Source organism: Trifolium pratense, linkage group LG4 (genome assembly GCF_020283565.1).
Source record: "Trifolium pratense cultivar HEN17-A07 linkage group LG4, ARS_RC_1.1, whole genome shotgun sequence".
Taxonomy (NCBI): Eukaryota; Viridiplantae; Streptophyta; class Magnoliopsida; order Fabales; family Fabaceae; genus Trifolium; species Trifolium pratense.
Genome location: NC_060062.1, coordinates 189,059 through 208,298, shown reverse-complemented (window position 1 = coordinate 208,298; position 19,240 = coordinate 189,059). Strand labels below are relative to the sequence as shown.

At 33.7% G+C, this 19,240-nt stretch overlaps 2 protein-coding genes across 5 annotated transcripts; both read right to left on the bottom strand.

The window, feature by feature from the left end:
- Nucleotides 1-1,991: 1,991 nt before the first annotated feature.
- Nucleotides 1,992-4,744, bottom strand: LOC123920538. Of its 2 annotated transcripts, none has more exons than XM_045972819.1 (8): nt 4,714-4,744; nt 3,663-3,833; nt 3,423-3,524; nt 3,162-3,320; nt 2,963-3,058; nt 2,705-2,854; nt 2,485-2,580; nt 1,992-2,374 (listed from the first exon to the last, which is right to left on the bottom strand). In XM_045972819.1, exons 2-8 carry the CDS (start codon nt 3,816-3,818, stop codon nt 2,339-2,341), a joined length of 795 nt encoding a protein of 264 aa, XP_045828775.1. In that variant the 5' UTR covers nt 3,819-3,833; nt 4,714-4,744; the 3' UTR covers nt 1,992-2,338. The 2 variants fall into 2 exon arrangements, with proteins under 2 accessions (XP_045828775.1, XP_045828774.1); XM_045972818.1 differs by lacking the exon at nt 4,714-4,744 and adding an exon at nt 4,369-4,520.
- LOC123920536 lies at nt 1,992-10,799 on the bottom strand. Of its 3 annotated transcripts, XR_006813718.1 has the most exons (9): nt 10,434-10,587; nt 9,736-9,906; nt 9,496-9,597; nt 9,234-9,392; nt 9,035-9,130; nt 8,769-8,918; nt 8,549-8,644; nt 8,349-8,438; nt 1,992-2,280 (listed from the first exon to the last, which is right to left on the bottom strand). XR_006813718.1 is itself a non-coding variant. In XM_045972817.1 (8 exons), exons 2-8 carry the CDS (start codon nt 9,889-9,891, stop codon nt 8,400-8,402), a joined length of 798 nt encoding a protein of 265 aa, XP_045828773.1. In that variant the 5' UTR covers nt 9,892-9,906; nt 10,778-10,799; the 3' UTR covers nt 8,088-8,399. The 3 variants fall into 3 exon arrangements, 2 of the variants coding, with proteins under 2 accessions (XP_045828773.1, XP_045828772.1); XM_045972817.1 differs by lacking the exons at nt 1,992-2,280; nt 10,434-10,587 and adding an exon at nt 10,778-10,799 and having other exon boundaries at nt 8,088-8,438; XM_045972816.1 differs by lacking the exon at nt 1,992-2,280 and having other exon boundaries at nt 8,088-8,438; nt 10,434-10,680.
- Between the last annotated feature and the right edge of the window lie 8,441 nt (nt 10,800-19,240).

The following is a 19,240-nucleotide window of genomic DNA, read 5'->3' as shown; positions in this document are numbered from 1 at the left end:
TTTTAAATTTTTTTGAAAATCATTTGATAAGTTATTGAGACCCATCAAGATTTATGTTATTTAATAAACCATTAATCTTGATGTGTCTCAATAACGTATCAAATGATTTTCAATTTTTCTATGGATGATCTATATGATCTAAACTTTCAATCCAACGGTGAATTTTGTAAAATTTGTATTCGTTATAATGTTATTCATAACTGGTCCACCATGGACCACTTGATGAAGTGGTCAAGTGGTCCATATTAGAATTTACCATCTTTCTAGTAATTTTGTCCCTATCCAAAATTTAGAAAATTTGAATAAACATGATCATTGAAAAACATTAGCCATGTATCCATTTGTCAAAAAAAAAGCCTTGTATCCAAAAAAAAGAAGCCACAAATCGATGTTAAATTAATAAACTAAGAAGAAATTGGTGCTGAAACAAACAGAAGACATGAAATGTAATAAGAGTTTAATGCAATTTTGAAAGAGATGACGAAATCGTGAGAGGAAGTTGAGACTTAAGAGGCGGGTGCTATTTTATTTTATAATATATATAGCACTCGGAAAAAAAGATGTTTTTTTATGGAAAAAAACAAAAAAGTTTCAGCATTATGAGATTTATCAAATTTTGTTTTTGTTATCTATACAAAATTCAAGCAAATTCAATAGTTGTTGAATCTGACACTAGAAATATGGATTTTAATCAATAGGGAACCGTTGTCCATAGCAAAAACATTATTGGTGGAGCCTTTGATTAAACTATTTAAAATGTAGTTATTTGTCATCATTTTACATCTCTTCCATTCAATTTATCTGACTCACATGCTAAATGTAAATTTTCTCATTTCAATACATTTGCTACTGTAACTTTGTCGTATGTGTAGGCTATTCCTCCTAAGCTACAAGGTTTTTTTATTAATATTCAAATTTATTTTAGAATTACTCTCCCCTATGTTGGTCTTAAAAATTATTTAGTTATTATGAATAGAGAAGGAAATTCCCCAAGTCTTGAAATGATGATTTCTATCAATTGGCGATTAAAATTCAAGTCAAAACAAAAGCAGGGAATATGACACATAACTCACATACATAAATTTAAAACCATACATTGCTGAAGATAGTACAATTACGTCGTTAACTTGATGTACCATCACAGTCTTTGGTCATCTCGAGATGGTCTTTAAAGTTTTTTGTTCTTATAGTCCTCATGCTTGCGGGGTTAAGGACTGTTATAATTTTAAATCTCAAATTATTTTCTTAAGCATTTTACTCTTCCTGTCATAAAATATTTCTATCTTGATTGAACACTACAAGATAGCTCAATAATGTGAGTTCAAAATGCGCTCTTCAATGGGGATTGGGGATTCGAAAGATAAAGGACTAGTGTACCAAGTAAGGAGTTTTCCCACCAAAAATTCAAATTCAAATAGCAAGTGAAGATGGGAGGGAACAATTTTCAAAGATTTTCCCAGGACAAGTGTCCTACACGTGGCAAACATGCAAAGTTCGAAAACAGTTACTGGAGTTTCGATTTTTCTTATAAATACAATAATCGTAGGCTGTTTTAGGAAGTTCCTTTCCAATAGAGAAAACATACCGCCTAAAATAGAACCACATTTTCACACCAACATACAAAATGCAAAAAAAAACTTCTCATATGGCTGTAATTGATGTATGAAACTCAATTTCTTTCTAATGCAATTTAACTTTTCTAGTTATAGCATTTTAGATTGATTTTACTCAAAAAGACGCTAAACATTCTAGAAATTCGAACCAATAGTAAACCTATCAACAGAAGAACCCATTAAGGATATGATCAAAATCCTAAATAAACCAATTGTAATCAGGACTTAATTAAAATGGTCAAGTTTATTTTATTCCAACAAACCTATGGCACTTTTGCAGAAATGAATCCTCTCCATTTATTTTTCTCATCTTTTACAAATGTCCATATGTGATATGTAACTCAAAGCCTTAACATAAATGAATCTGGTAAACAAGGATGCATAATTTAGAATTCAATTATGTAAGATTATTTGAATACTACATATGGTTAATGAACTTCAATATCAAGTTCACAAAGTCATGACAGATACACCAATCACCAATCAGATTCATGAGCTTTGAAATCCACATTCTAATAAATTGCATGACTAGACCACATTTTCACAAAATAAGTAGGAACAAAGAACATGGTTCCAAAAGGAAGCTGACAAAATCCATCAACATTTAACCAACTCACAACTTGCTATATTAATATCACACACATACCAACACTTTAACAGGTCACACCCTGCCCAAACACAGGTATTATGAGAACAGTCTGTAGACTGTAGCAGCATTCATACTTCTAGAGAGATGTGGCAGAGCCTGTTTTGTTTCTTATCTACAGGAAGAAAAAAAATAGTAGTTCTTAGCATAACCTTGAAATCAATACTATTCAACTGCCTTATAGAAAACAGCAACCAGTTCTTAACATAAACCATCTATACCTACCTGTCTTAGAAGTATGTCTCCTGCTAATTTAAAAGCCGGCTTCCCCACAATGCCTTTCATAAGCGGTATAACATCAGACTTGGGTATCTCACCTCTCTAGAACAAATGACACAAAAAAGTTAGTAATATGGAAACGCTTTGCACCCACAAACTTAAATAGTTTTTAGCACAGAATTGAGGGAAAAAGAAATATTGGTGAAACTGTTTTGGGGCAACAGACCTTGTATTTTTCACCTAAAACGTAAAGATCAATGGTTTTCTCTATGCCAATTTGGGGAGCCAAGAGATGGAACAGCTGGTAAAATGTCACCCCTGTGTCACTAGAATTGATTTGGGTTCCAGGTTGTTCATTGACTTGTAGATTGCTTTTCTACAAGGAAAAAAAAAAACAGTTCTTAGCATAACCATGAAATCAATATTCAACTGCCTTATAGAAAAATCATGCAGCAACGCTGCATAAACCATCTACTCTAACTACCGGTTGTTTCACTTTTGCTGCTGCTGATTTAAATATCTGCTCCCCCAAAATGCCTGTCATAACCGGTACAAAAGTATCCTTTGGTATTTCACCTCTCTAGAACAAATTACACAAAAAAGTTAGTAATATGGCAAAGTCTTGCACCACAAAACTTAGATAGCACTGAAGAGAGGAAAAAATAAATACTGGGGCAACAGACCCTATATTGGTCGAATAAAACTTTAAGTTCAATGACTTTGTCTGGGTCAGTCATATATGGTAGAAAGAAAGGATACAGCTGGTCAAATGGCAAATCCAGGTCACTGGAATCGATCTGGGTTGTAAACTGTTCATTGACTGGGACCTGACGATTTTTATTCTACAAGGAAAAAAAATAAAGTTCTTAACATAAACATGAAATGAATATTCAACTGCCTTATAGAAAAATCATCAGCAACAGTGCATAAAACATCTACTCTACCTGTTGTTCGTGCAGTTGCATCGTTGCTGAATAAACCAGCTGCATTCCCACAATGTCTGTCACACGCGCGAAAAACCTAGACTTGGGTATTATTTCATCTCTCTAGAACAAATGACACAAAAAAAGTTAGTAATACAATAATGTAATACGGCAAAACCTTGCCCTACAAACTTAAATAATATTTAACACAGAAGAGATGGAAAGAGAAATGATGGAAAAACCGGTTTGGGGGTAAGAGACCTTATATTTCTCGAATAAAGCTTGAATTTCATCGACTTTGTCTTGGTCAATATGGGGAAACAAGAAAGGGAACAACCGGTCATATGGCACCACAGGTATAGCAGGTAAACTTTCATTGACGGTGTCTGTCGTCTGCTGCGCTGTAGATGAGTCCATAGTCTTTTAAACCAACTGCAGTCGTAGATATTAACATAAAAGAAGCATCTGGAGTTAGATGTTGGCATCAATATATGCATTTGGTTAAAGGCATGAATTCATCTCAGCATCATTTGTTCAAAGTCTAAAACGTATAAGCACGACAAGGACAGACACTGGCACATCGATACCGATAATAATTTGAAAAAACGACATGATTAAATGTAATCATAAGTGTCGGTGTTCGAAGACACATGTTTGACACCGGGGAAAGCCTAATCCAAGGAGTGTACGTGCGCTTAGTAGTCTAAAACATTTAAAACGTCCACATAATAATTAATAGAATTCAAATAATGATGCTTAGGGTTAGGGTAAAACGAAAAACACACACAAAATGAAATCAATAGTCAAAATCGAAAGACAATAATAAACATGAGCATTGAAATGTATAGAACCAAAACATAAATTGATATCAAATCCAAAAACAGAGAAGAAATTGAAGGCATGAAAAAATATAGGAAAAGAACGAACAAACGAACAAACAAACGAACGAACGAACGAAGTCACTCACATAAATTGATAAGCCGAACGCGATAAGGACCTTCGAATTTCAAACAGACGACGACACGAAACGGAATTTCAAACAGATTGAGACTTTAGTAGCGGTGGGGTTTTTCTTTTCTTCAACCTAATCTTCTTGCGTTACAGATAAATAAATAAATAAATATAAATACTACATGCATCAAACAAAGAAGTCTACTTTTCCGATTTTGACCCTCTCCTCCACATATTTTTTTTTTTTATTATTCTGATGTACCAAAATTATGATAGAGATAAGGAAAATTATAACGGTGTGTCTATAGGTTAATTCTAATATGGACCACTTCATCATGAACGAACGAACGAAGTCACTCACATAAATTGATAAGCCGAACGCGATAAGGACCTTTAAATTTGACACTAAAAATTTGAATTCAAGCAACTGTTGTTCATAGTAGAAAAATTGTTGGTGGAGCCTCCGATTAAATTCTTGTATTAATTAGTTGTCGTTTAAAAAAAAATAAGAAATTTATCTTCCTATTATACACTTTATTTAATTCACCAATAATTTTATTTTTTTTTCAGATATTTTTTCTTTTCAATAAATTTAATATATTATATACCAAAAGAAATAAAAAATTAATATGTTATATAAAAAAAAACTTTAGTTTTCAAAATATATATTAAATCTTTTACGGTTTTAATTCAACAACTACTCCTAAATATTTGAAATTTACATGAGGGTATAATAGATTAAATATAACCTTAAATTATCAAAACGATAAGTAATTTGAAACAATTTTTTTTTTCTAAAACGACAAGTAATTCGAAACAGATAGAATAAATGATTAATATTACTGTAATGAAATTAAATTTTACAAAATTTACTGTTGAATTGAAAATTTATATTATATGAATCATTCATAAAGAAATTTAGAAAAAATTGAACATCATTTGAAATGTTAATTGTTATTGAGACATATCAAGATTATTAGTATTATCAAGATTTTCTAAAGGAGGACGGAGAGGTGCAAGCTTTGATGGAAGATGCGAAAGAATGGTTGGATCAATGGTTTCGGGAAATTCGTCCATGGAGCACTAAGGATATTGATCTTGAACGTATTATTTGGTTAAGAGTTTATGGGATACCTGCTCATGCGTGGAACAAGCTTTTCTATGCTCAAGTTTTGAAACCATGGAGAATTTTTTTAAACGCAGATGACATGATGATTAAGAAATTATCTATGGATGTAGCGAGACTCATGATTAGAACTTCCTGTCAACTTGTGGTAGATGAATTTATCGATGTAAAGATAAACGGCGAGGTTTTTCACCTCCGTGTCATCGAAGATTTGTACGGACCTATGAGGATTATGACAACCCAGAAACAAGACCAGCAAGTAAGATCAATGGATAATGATAGTTCGGAGGATGAAGAGGAGGAGGATGAACGGAGATTGATGGCGGTGGTGGATGAGCCGGAGAGAGAATCAGAAAGGGAAAATTTATTAGCATTAAACTCTAATGTTAATGTCCATAATATTGCTATTAATGTTAATAAAGTTGTGAATACCTTTTTGGAAGCGTTTAACGTACCTGAGGATAGAGAGGAAGGTTCAAATCTTTCTAGGGATAATGCTACGGTAGATCATCTAGTAGTCCATCGTGGACAAGTGATATACCGAATATGAATTTTACAAAATTCAACGTCGGATTAAAAATTTATATCGTATAGATCATCCATAAATTTTTTTAAATTTTTTGAAAATCATTTGATAAGTTATTGAGACCCATCATGATTTACGTTATTTAATAAACTATTAATCTTGATGTGTCTCAATAACGTATCAAATGATTTTCAATTTTTCTAAATTTTTCTATGGATGATCTATATGATCTAAACTTTCAATCCAACGGTGGATTTTGTAAAATTTGTATTCGTTATAATGTTATTCATAACTGGTCCACCATGGACCACTTGAAGAAGTGGTCAAGTGGTCCATATTAGAATTTACCATCTTTCTAGTAATTTTGTCCCTATCCAAAATTTAGAAAATTTGAATAAACATGATCATTGAAAAACATTAGCCATGTATCCATTTGTCAAAAAAAAAAAGCCATGTATCCAAAAAAAAGAAGCCACAAATCAATGTTAAATTAATAAACTAAGAAGAAATTGGTGCTGAAACAAACAGAAGACATGAAATGTAATAAGAGTTTAATGCAATTTTGAAAGAGATGACAAAATCGTGAGAGGAAGTTGAGACTTAAGAGGCGGGTGCTATTTTATTTTATAATATATATAGCACTCGGAAAAAAAGATGTTTTTTTATGGAAAAAAACAAAAAAGTTTCAGCATTATGAGATTTATCAAATTTTGTTTTTGTTATCTATAAAAAATTCAAGCAAATTCAATAGTTGTTGAATCTGACACTAGAAATATGGATTTTAATCAATAGGGAACCGTTGTCCATAGCAAAAACATTATTGGTGGAGCCTTTGATTAAACTAGTTAAAATGTAGTTATTTGTCATTATTTTACATCTCTTCCATTCAATTTATCTGACTCACATGCTAAATGTAAATTTTCTCATTTCTATACTTTTGCTACTGTAACTTTGTCGTATGTGTAGGCTATTCCTCCTAAGCTACAAGGTTTTTTTATTAATATTCAAATTTATTTTAGAATTACTCTCCCCTATGTTGGTCTTAAAAATTATTTAGTTATTATGAATAGAGAAGGAAATTCCCCAAGTCTTGAAATGATGATTTCTATCAATTGGCGATTAAAATTCAAGTCAAAACAAAAGCAGGGAATATGACACATAACTCACATACATAAATTTAAAACCATACATTGCTGAAGATAGTACAATTACGTCGTTAACTTGATGTACCATCACAGTCTTTGGTCATCTCGAGATGGTCTTTAAAGTTTTTTGTTCTTATAGTCCTCATGCTTGCGGGGTTAAGGACTGTTATAATTTTAAATCTCAAATTATTTTCTTAAGCATTTTACTCTTCCTGTCATAAAATATTTCTATCTTGATTGAACACTACAAGATAGCTCAATAATGTGAGTTCAAAATGCGCTCTTCAATGGGGATTGGGGATTCGAAAGATAAAGGACTAGTGTACCAAGTAAGGAGTTTTCCCACCAAAAATTCAAATTCAAATAGCAAGTGAAGATGGGAGGGAACAATTTTCAAAGATTTTCCCAGGACAAGTGTCCTACACGTGGCAAACATGCAAAGTTCGAAAACAGTTACTGGAGTTTCGATTTTTCTTATAAATACAATAATCGTAGGCTGTTTTAGGAAGTTCCTTTCCAATAGAGAAAACATACCGCCTAAAATAGAACCACATTTTCACACCAACATACAAAATGCAAAAAAAAACTTCTCATATGGCTGTAATTGATGTATGAAACTCAATTTCTTTCTAATGCAATTTAACTTTTCTAGTTATAGCATTTTAGATTGATTTTACTCAAAAAGACGCTAAACATTCTAGAAATTCGAACCAATAGTAAACCTATCAACAGAAGAACCCATTAAGGATATGATCAAAATCCTAAATAAACCAATTGTAATCAGGACTTAATTAAAATGGTCAAGTTTATTTTATTCCAACAAACCTATGGCACTTTTGCAGAAATGAATCCTCTCCATTTATTTTTCTCATCTTTTACAAATGTCCACATGTGATATGTAACTCAAAGGCTTAACATAAATGAATCTGGTAAACAAGGATGCATAATTTAGAATTCAATTATGTAAGATTATTTGAATACTACACATGGTTAATGAACTTCAATATCAAGTTCACAAAGTCATGACAGATACACCAATCACCAATCAGATTCATGAGCTTTGAAATCCACATTCTAATAAATTGCATGACTAGACCGCATTTTCACAAAATAAGTAGGAACAAAGAACATGGTTCCAAAAGGAAGCTGACAAAATCCATCAACATTTAACCAACTCACAACACTTTAACAGGTCACACCCTGCCCAAACACAGGTATTATGAGAACAGTCTGTAGCAGCATTCATACTTCTAGAGAGATGTGGCAGAAGAGCCTGTTTTGTTTCTTATCTACAGGAAGAAAAAAAATAGTAGTTCTTAGCATAACCTTGAAATCAATACTATTCAACTGCCTTATAGAAAACAGCAACCAGTTCTTAACATAAACCATCTATACCTACCTGTCTTAGCAGTATGTCTCCTGCTAATTTAAAAGCCGGCTTCCCCACAATGCCTTTCATAAGCGGTATAACATCAGACTTGGGTATCTCACCTCTCTAGAACAAATGACACAAAAAAGTTAGTAATATGGAAACACTTTGCACCCACAAACTTAAATAGTTTTTAGCACAGAAGTGAGGGAAAAAGAAATATTGGTGAAACTGTTTTGGGGCAACAGACCTTGTATTTTTCACCTAAAACGTAAAGATCAATGGTTTTCTCTATGCCAATTTGGGGAGCCAAGAGATGGAACAGCTGGTAAAATGTCACCCCTGTGTCACTAGAATTGATTTGGGTTCCAGGTTGTTCATTGACTTGTAGATTGCTTTTCTACAAGGAACAAAAAAAATAAAAAAACAGTTCTTAGCATAACCATGAAATCAATATTCAACTGCCTTATAGAAAAATCATGCAGCAACGCTGCATAAACCATCTACTCTAACTACCGGTTGTTTCACTTTTGCTGCTGCTGATTTAAATATCTGCTCCCCCAAAATGCCTGTCATAACAGGTACAAAAGTATCCTTAGGTATTTCACCTCTCTAGAACAAATTACACAAAAAAGTTAGTAATATGGCAAAGTCTTGCACCACAAAACTTAGATAGCACTGAAGAGAGGAAAAAATAAATACTGGGGCAACAGACCCTATATTGGTCGAATAAAACTTTAAGTTCAATGACTTTGTCTGGGTCAGTCATATATGGTAGAAAGAAAGGATACAGCTGGTCAAATGGCAAATCCAGGTCACTGGAATCGATCTGGGTTGTAAACTGTTCATTGACTGGGACCTGACGATTTTTATTCTACAAGGAAAAAAAAATAAAGTTCTCAACATAAACATGAAATGAATATTCAACTGCCCTATAGAAAAATCATCAGCAACAATGCATAAAACATCTACTCTACCTGTTGTTCGTGCAGTTGCATCGTTGCTGAATAAACCAGCTGCATTCCCACAATGTCTGTCACACGCGCGAAAAACCTAGACTTGGGTATTATTTCATCTCTCTAGAACAAATGACACAAAAAAAGTTAGTAATACAATAATGTAATACGGCAAAACCTTGCACTACAAACTTAAATAATATTTAACACAGAAGAGATGGAAAGAGAAATGATGGAAAAACCGGTTTGGGGGTAAGAGACCTTATATTTCTCGAATAAAGCTTGAATTTCATCGACTTTGTCTTGGTCAATATGGGGAAACAAGAAAGGGAACAACCGGTCATATGGCACCACAGGTATAGCAGGTAAACTTTCATTGACGGTGTCTGTCGTCTGCTGCGATGTAGATGAGTCCATAGTCTTTTAAACCAACTGCAGTCGTAGATATTAACATAAAAGAAGCATCTGGAGTTAGATGTTGGCATCAATATATGCATTTGGTTAAAGGCGTGAATTCATCTCAGCATCATTTGTTCAAAGTCTAAAACGTATAAGCACGACAAGGACAGACACTGGCACATCGATACCGCTAATAATTTGAAAAAACGACATGATTAAATGTAATCATAAGTGTCGGTGTTCGAAGACACATGTTTGACACCGGGGAAAGCCTAATCCAAGGAGTGTACGTGCGCTTCGTAGTCTAAAACATTTAAAACGTCCACATAATAATTAATAGAATTCAAATAATGATGCTTAGGGTTAGGGTAAAACGAAAAACACACACAAAATGAAATCAATAGTCAAAATCGAAAGACAATAATAAACATGAGCATTGAAATGTATAGAACCAAAACATAAATTGATATCAAATCCAAAAACAGAGAAGAAATTGAAGGCATGAAAAAATATAGGAAAAGAACGAACAAACGAACAAACAAACGAACGAAGTCACTCACATAAATTGATAAGCCGAACGCGATAAGGACCTTCGAATTTCAAACAGACGACGACACGAAACGGAATTTCAAACAGATTGAGACTTTAGTAGCGGTGGGGTTTTTCTTTTCTTCAACCTAATCTTCTTGCGTTTCAGATAAATAAATAAATAAATAAATATAAATACTAGATGCATCAAACAAAGAAGCCCACTTTTCCGATTTTGACCCTCTCCTCCACATATTTTTTTTTTTATTATTCTGATGTACCAAAATTATGATAGAGATAAGGAAAATTATAACGGTGTGTCTATAGGTAAATTCTAATATGGACCACTTCATCATGAACGAACGAAGTCACTCACATAAATTGATAAGCCGAACGCGCTAAGGACCTTTGAATTTGACACTAAAAATTTGAATTCAAGCAACTGTTGTTCATAGTAGAAAAATTGTTGGTGGAGCCTCCGATTAAATTCTTGTATTAATTACTTGTCGTTTAAAAAAAAAATAAGAAATTTATCTTCCTATTATACACTTTATTTAATTCACCAATAATTTTATTTTTTTCAGATATTTTTTCTTTTCAATAAATTTAATATATTATATACCAAAAGAAATAAAAAATTAATATGTTATATAAAACAAAACTTTAGTTTTCAAAATATATATTAAATCTTTTACGGTTTTAATTCAACAACTACTCCTAAATATTTGAAATTTACATGAGGGTATAATAGATTAAATATAACCTTAAATTATCAAAACGATAAGTAATTTGAAACAATTTTTTTTCTAAAACGACAAGTAATTCGAAACAGATAGAATAAATGATTAATATTACTGTAATGAAATTAAATTTTACAAAATTTACTGTTGAATTGAAAATTTATATTATATGAATCATTCATAAAGAAATTTAGAAAAAATTGAACATCATTTGAAATGTTAATTGTTATTGAGACATATCAAGATTATTAGTATTATCAAGATTTTCTAAAGGAGGACGGAGAGGTGCAAGCTTTGATGGAAGATGCGAAAGAATGGTTGGATCAATGGTTTCGGGAAATTCGTCCATGGAGCACTAAGGATATTTATCTTGAACGTATTATTTGGTTAAGAGTTTATGGGATACCTGCTCATGCGTGGAACAAGCTTTTCTATGCTCAAGTTTTGAAACCATGGAGAATTTTTTTAAACGCAGATGACATGATGATTAAGAAATTATCTATGGATGTAGCGAGACTCATGATTAGAACTTCCTGTCAACTTGTGGTAGATGAATTTATCGATGTAAAGATAAACGGCGAGGTTTTTCACCTCCGTGTCATCGAAGATTTGTACGGACCTATGAGGATTATGACAACCCAGAAACAAGACCAGCAAGTAAGATCAATGGATAATGATAGTTCGGAGGATGAAGAGGAGGAGGATGAACGGAGATTGATGGCGGTGGTGGATGAGCCGGAGAGAGAATCAGAAAGGGAAAATTTATTAGCATTAAACTCTAATGTTAATGTCCATAATATTGCTATTAATGTTAATAAAGTTGTGAATACCTTTTTGGAAGCGTTTAACGTACCTGAGGATAGAGAGGAAGGTTCAAATCTTTCTAGGGATAATGCTACGGTAGATCATCTAGTAGTCCATCGTGGACAAGTGATATACCGAATATGAATTTTACAAAATTCAACGTCGGATTAAAAATTTATATCGTATAGATCATCCATAAATTTTTTAAAATTTTTTGAAAATCATTTGATAAGTTATTGAGACCCATCAAGATTTACGTTATTTAATAAACTATTAATCTTGATGTGTCTCAATAACGTATCAAATGATTTTCAATTTTTCTAAATTTTTCTATGGATGATCTATATGATCTAAACTTTCAATCCAACGGTGGATTTTGTAAAATTTGTATTCGTTATAATGTTATTCATAACTGGTCCACCATGGACCACTTGATGAAGTGATCAAGTGGTCCATATTAGAATTTACCATCTTTCTAGTAATTTTGTCCCTATCCAAAATTTAGAAAATTTGAATAAACATGATCATTGAAAAACATTAGCCATGTATCCATTTGTCAAAAAAAAAAAGCCATGTATCCAAAAAAAAGAAGCCACAAATCGATGTTAAATTAATAAACTAAGAAGAAATTGGTGCTGAAACAAACAGAAGACATGAAATGTAATAAGAGTTTAATGCAATTTTGAAAGAGATGACGAAATCGTGAGAGGAAGTTGAGACTTAAGAGGCGGGTGCTATTTTATTTTATAATATATATAGCACTCGGAAAAAAAGATGTTTTTTTATGGAAAAAAACAAAAAAGTCTTATAATCTTAGATAAAAGTCTTTATTTAACCAATTTTTTTTTTTACAAACACAAAATTATATTCTTTCATTCATCAACATAGTAATAATACAAGATGAAATCAAATTAAATGTGTGGTGACTAGCATAAAATCTTGACGCCCTAGCTAAAGTATGAGCGACAAAATTGGCTCGCCTCCTAATAAAACTTATCTTAAAGTTTGGATAGTTTGCTAATAACAACTTACATTCATCAATAATAATACCAAATTCGGTTTGGTCACTTGATCTATCGTTTATGGCTTGAACCACTAGCAAACAATCTAGTTCTATGTCCACTTTTGATATATCAAGCTCTCCAAGCCAAAGAATGGCCGCTTTTAGTGCATGTGCTTCCGCTTCCATTGGAGGAGGATATCCTTCAAGATGCGCATGGTCTTGGCTTTAATGAAAATTCCCTGTTCTCCTCTTATGCAAATGCCAATTCCAAATTGTTGATGATCAATGAACAAAGCTGCATCGACATTACACTTTACACTCCCTTCTTCCGGCGGCTGCCACTGACTTAATGTTGTTGCATCAGCTGGCCGAGCTGCATTGTCCTTCTTTCTTGCTTCACGCCATTGAAATAACAACTCTCTTGCACTTTGGATCGATACACTTGCAGGCTTTGCAACTTCTTCCCATACTTTCTCATTTCTCCTCTTCCATATACACCAAAATATCATCACAATATCTCCGACAATGCTCTTGAGCTGCTGCAAGTAGCGAGATACAAAGCTCTTCAAAACTTGTGGCATTTTCAGCATGTGTTTGAATCATATCCCATAGTCCATCCTCCATCCACACTTTCTTTGCACTGTCACAACCAATGAAGAGGTGCCATTCATTCTCAAATGTTGTCTCGCAATGAGGACATAAATCCGTACATTGAACACCTTTTCTTTGAAGTCTATCTCTTGTAGGGAGACACCCTCTAACCACTCTCCATAAGAAATTTTTTACTCTCTGCGGGATCCTTAAATTCCAAATTAACATCCAATTACTGGGAACTCTATACTCTTCATTATTAATCTAATTAAAGTTTCCATTGCATAGCGGTAAGCCAACTTCACCGTATAGGACCCTTTGTTGTTGAATTTCCAAACACGTTTGTCCTCTCGTTGTCCACCATTGAGTGTCATATTCCTTATTTCTTTTTTGTCCCTATCATTGAATATTAGTTAGATAAAAATCTGGTATAACAACATTCCTGCATAAGTACATAGTACATAAATCTGGTATAAAAATTTGGCTATATAAAGCTCCTTTGTCCGAAAAATTTGGCTATCATTGCTAAGCACAAGTCAAGCAATGATAGTATAGCAAATCCATAGCAGCTAGACATTACTTTATTTATAAGTAATTATTAGATAGTTATTAAAGAAAATAATTATTACTTAATCTTATGGATAAAATGGATGAGAAAGCTAAAGCCAACCAAGTTATGATTGAATATTCTAAAATATTTTTTTGAACATATTTTAACTATATGGTGGACAATAAGCTAAGATATCTTTATGAATTGGACTGGATGTCCTCTTCATGTTCATCTCAAGATTACTTAATTAGGCCCCGATTCTGCATATGGCAATATGATCTAAACACATGCAGCACAAAGCCTATGCAATATAGGTATGGATGTAGATAATTATGAACTATAAATTTCAAAGTTTATCATCAACTACACACTCACCAACTAAAAATTAAATTTTATACATATCACGGGTCTTTGATGACTCCCCTATAAAATTCGATGTGACTGAGCCATGGTTCACTTTAGGATTTCTCCTCTTTTTGCAATGATGGATTATGCCTGGGGCACCTGATTATGATTAGGGCGCTTAGTGGATAAATGAAGCACTTGGATTATTCTTTTTGGTTTACATCTATAACTTTTAATTTTTGTATTTAAATATATACGGTGTTCCATAAAACCTGCGGCGGCTAGTTCAATTTAAAAATCCACACTAAACTATATACTATACCATATAAATAACCTAAACAAAATTAAAATCAACCTTGTCACATTCTCATTATCATTTCGTGAATTTCAATTTTCATGGCGGAATTGGAAGTCTTTCGACACTAAACTATATACTATACCATATACATAACCTAAACAAAATTAAAATCAACCTTGTCACATTCTCATTATCATTTCGTGAATTTCAATTTTCATGGCGGAATTTGAAGTCTTTCCACACTAAACTATATACTATACCATATACATAAGCTAAACAAAATTAAAATCAAAACCTTGTCACATTCTCATTATCATTTCGTGAATTTCAATTTTCTTGGCGGAATTTGAAGTCTTTCTACCCAATTTGTGCACCTAATCTGCAAAATAAACAGAAGAGCATAAATATTATATACTACATCAAACTAATCCTAAAAAATATATATAAAAGATAAAACTGCATCAAAAACTGCAAATTAACACAAGAGTCAGATATATATGTCAAAAATGTTATATTTCTACATGCCACAAAGAATGAAAACTCATGTGCAATGAAGAATCTATCAGAAACAAACATTACATTCAGGTATAAAGGGCTATGTTGTGTTAAATCTCCATAACTGTCGGATATCTGTTTCTAGAAATGTATTATTTGAAGAAACTGTGTTTCCTTACAGCACAAGTAAACCCCTTATTCAGTCATTGGAATATATTGCTTCTGCTGAACCTCACTCTCAGCAACCTACCGCTGTTTCACCTCCCCCTCTCGACCCTATTTTACCTCTTCCTACTCCACAACCTTCCCTTGTCTCTCATCCCTCTTCTGTCTCTAATACTACCTTTCACCTCCAAAAAGACAATCCACTAGACCCAAAACTCGTCCTATTCACCTTTTAGACTATCATTGTAACAATGTTACTTCTAAAACACCTAATCCTATATCTAATTACACTAGCCATTCCAACTTGTCCTCACACCAGCTTACCTACACTCTTTCCCTCCTCAATGATTCTTAACCTTCCTCTTACAATGAAGCTTGTAAGAGTGAACATTAGATTAAAGCCATGTAGACTGAGCTTCATGCTCTCAGTCAAAAATGGATTATTGTTGATTTACCTTCTGGTGTGAAGCACATTGGCAGCAAATGGGTCTACAAAATCAAAAAGACGCTCTGATGGGACTATAGAGAGATACAAGGCACGTTTGGCTGCCAAGGGATACAACCAAAGAGAGGGCATTGATTTTTTTGAAACTTTTTCCCCAGTTGCCAAAGTGACCTCCATCAGAACTATCCTTTCTATAGCCTCCATTAACAACTGGTTTTCTTGCATGGTAATCTTTGTGAAGATGTCTACATGCAAATCCCACAAGGGTTAGAGGGGGTACCAGATACTAAAGTATGTAAATTGGTCAAACCTTTGTATGGATTAAAACAGGCCAGCAGAAAATGGTATGAAAGACTCACACAATTTCTTGTCAGTATTGGTTTTGCACAAGCTCCAGCTGACCCTACATTGTTTACTAAAGGGACTAAAGGATCCTTCACTGCATTACTAGTATATGTGGATGGCATAGTATTAGTAGGGGACCATTTAGAAGCAATTGAAACTGTCAAAAGCAAACATCATGAAACCTTTGGAATTAAGAACTTGGGAGTTCTTAAATATTTCTTAGTTATTGAAGTTGCACATTCAAAAAAAAGAATTGCACTAAATCAGAGAAAATACTGTTTTGACCTTCTCTCTGAGGCAGGTGACTTAGGATGCAAGCCATCTACTATTCCTATGGATCCAAACACTAAAATGCATCACGATGACACTGCACCTAATACAGACATATCTGAGTATAGAACATTAGTGGGAAAATTGCTGTACCTGACCACTACTAGACCTGACATAGCTCACCCAGTGCAACAGTTAAGTCAATTTTTGGATTGTCCAACTGCTTCTCACAACAAAGCAGCACATAAAGTCCTCTGAGTAAAGACTATAAGCCTTAGCTTGAGGGAGACTATTGAAGACTTAGATAGATTTAGCTTTATGTTGTGACTAATTTGTATTTTTTTTTTGACAAAATGTTGTGATTAATTTGTATTACTAAGCTTACAAGCCAAATGCTTTCTGTTATGCAGTTAGAACATGGTAGGATTAGTTAACACCTGTCCTACACATATTGTAACTTGTATATATAGTCACTGTGTGTGGAAACGTTCAGTACCAAATTGAATAATGAAATCAACCTTTTCTCTCTTATTCAAGTTTCTTTCATAAGAATGCATGATATAAGAACAGAAATTCACAAGCCAATATGTCATATTGCAATCAATTCCCTAGTCAAAATAGATTCAAGTAATTACTGTTTTCATTCTTTTTTCAGTATCAATTCCATTTTTCAATTTCAATCAGACTTCTTGAAATTTTTATTACCCTTTGTACAATTCTAATCAATAACAATGAATGAAAACTCAACCAAAGATTTAAAAAGACATAAAAAACCTCCAATAATGTCTGAAACGTAATTCTTAAATTGAACTTATATCAACTCAAAAACAGAACAAAAAAGGGACTTGGAGAGTGTGCAGCACAACAATTAAAGACATACACGGGATATATAGTGGTTGGATTCCAATACTTGTTGGTAATTGGAAAAAAGATAGCAAGTGTTCAAAATTGACTCTACTGCCTCTGAACTCATTCTCAAGGACGCTAAAATATTGTGCACTAGTTGTTACCTCTAAAATTATGATTATAGCATTTTGTATCTATTTATGAATCCTCTAAAATATTGTGCAAAGAAGAATCTATCAGAAACAAACATTGCATACAAAACCTTTAGGAAGAATGCATGATATAAGAACAGAAATTCTCAAGCCAAATATGTCATATTGCAATCAATTCCCTAGTTAAAATAGATTCAAGTAATTATCGATTTCATTTAGGCGATGGTACGAGTGCTTTCTCGACCGTCTAATGCTCGATTGGAGGCTGTTAGCATTAGAATGGAGGGATCTAGTATTCGCACAGAAAGACCTAGTATACAACGACACGAAGCAAATGGAAAATGGGTTACAGGTTACAACTCCAAAACCCACCCCCTGTGCAACCTCAGAAGATACTGAAACCGATTATTTAAGATAGCTAAGAGGAAGGAAACAAGCACAGATGCTGCACAAACACAACCAACCAAGACCATAGGTGGACATTATCAGAGGTAATCGCTTACCTTATAATGGTATTGAAATTGAATATACAGCACCAACTATTGTTAATGGAGAAATTAAGTCTGAAAAGAAATTTTGGGAAAATGTTCTTATAAATGTATGCTATAGGGGGGAAGACCTGTCCATGAATGCTGTCAACAAATTCATGATTAATATGTGGAATTTTGTATCCCTCCCAGAATAGGGTATTTCATCATTGGATTTCGGTAAAAAATGGATAGGGATGCAGTTCTTCAGTTTCCGAAAATGCTCTTACCTTATGGTGATGGAGAAGCAAAGGAATCAATTTGGGCTGCAAAAGATGATGGGTGCTCCATTAATTCAACTTCAACACCAGATCCCTGAGCAATGTTATCAGCACCAATTCCTTGAGCAACATTATCAACTTCAACTTCCACACCATGTCCCTGAGCAATGTTATCAGCACCAATTCCTTGAGCAACATTATCAACTTCAACTTCCACACCATGTCCCTGAGCAATGTTATCAGCACCAATTCCTTGAGCAACATTATCAACTTCAACTTCCACACCATGTCCCTCATGACCAATGTTATCAGCACCAATTCCTTGAGCAACATTATCAACTTCAACTTCCACACCAGATCCCTCATGACCAATGTTATCAGCACCAATTCCTTGAGCAACATTATCAACTTCAACTTCCACACCAAATCCCTCATGACCAATGTTATCAGCACCAATTCCTTGAGCAACATTATCAACTTCAACTTCCACACCAAATCCCTCATGACCAATGTTATCAGCACCAATTCCTTGATCAACATTATCAACTTCAACTTCCACACCAAATCCCTCATGACCAATGTTATCAGCACCAATTCCTTGATCAACATTATCAACGACTAAAGCAGGAGGCAAGGGTTGAAAATTTTCAAGATTCCCTTCAGCAATGTTATTAAAAGGAAAGGCATCAAAATGAAACTGCCGACCAGCATTGTTATCAAAGACTATTACATGAACACGTTGCATATGTTGAAAGGGGTGAATTGCAGGAATTACCGGTGGCGGTTGTTCGTCGGCGTAGAGTGCCAGTAGTAACCGAACCAGTCTCGTATATTGTGGCCTAACTATCGGCGAGCTTCTGTCCCTTAGATCGTGCAGTACGGCAGCCAACCTTTCGTTGTCATTCAAGTGTAAATGCATGGTGATTGAGACTACCAACCTGAAGTCATCATTGTCGGACCATTCTGGGTCACCGTTGGAAGAGTTGGAAGAATCGGAATCAGACATTGTTATGTTATAGAAATAGAGTGAGTGAGCGGAAGA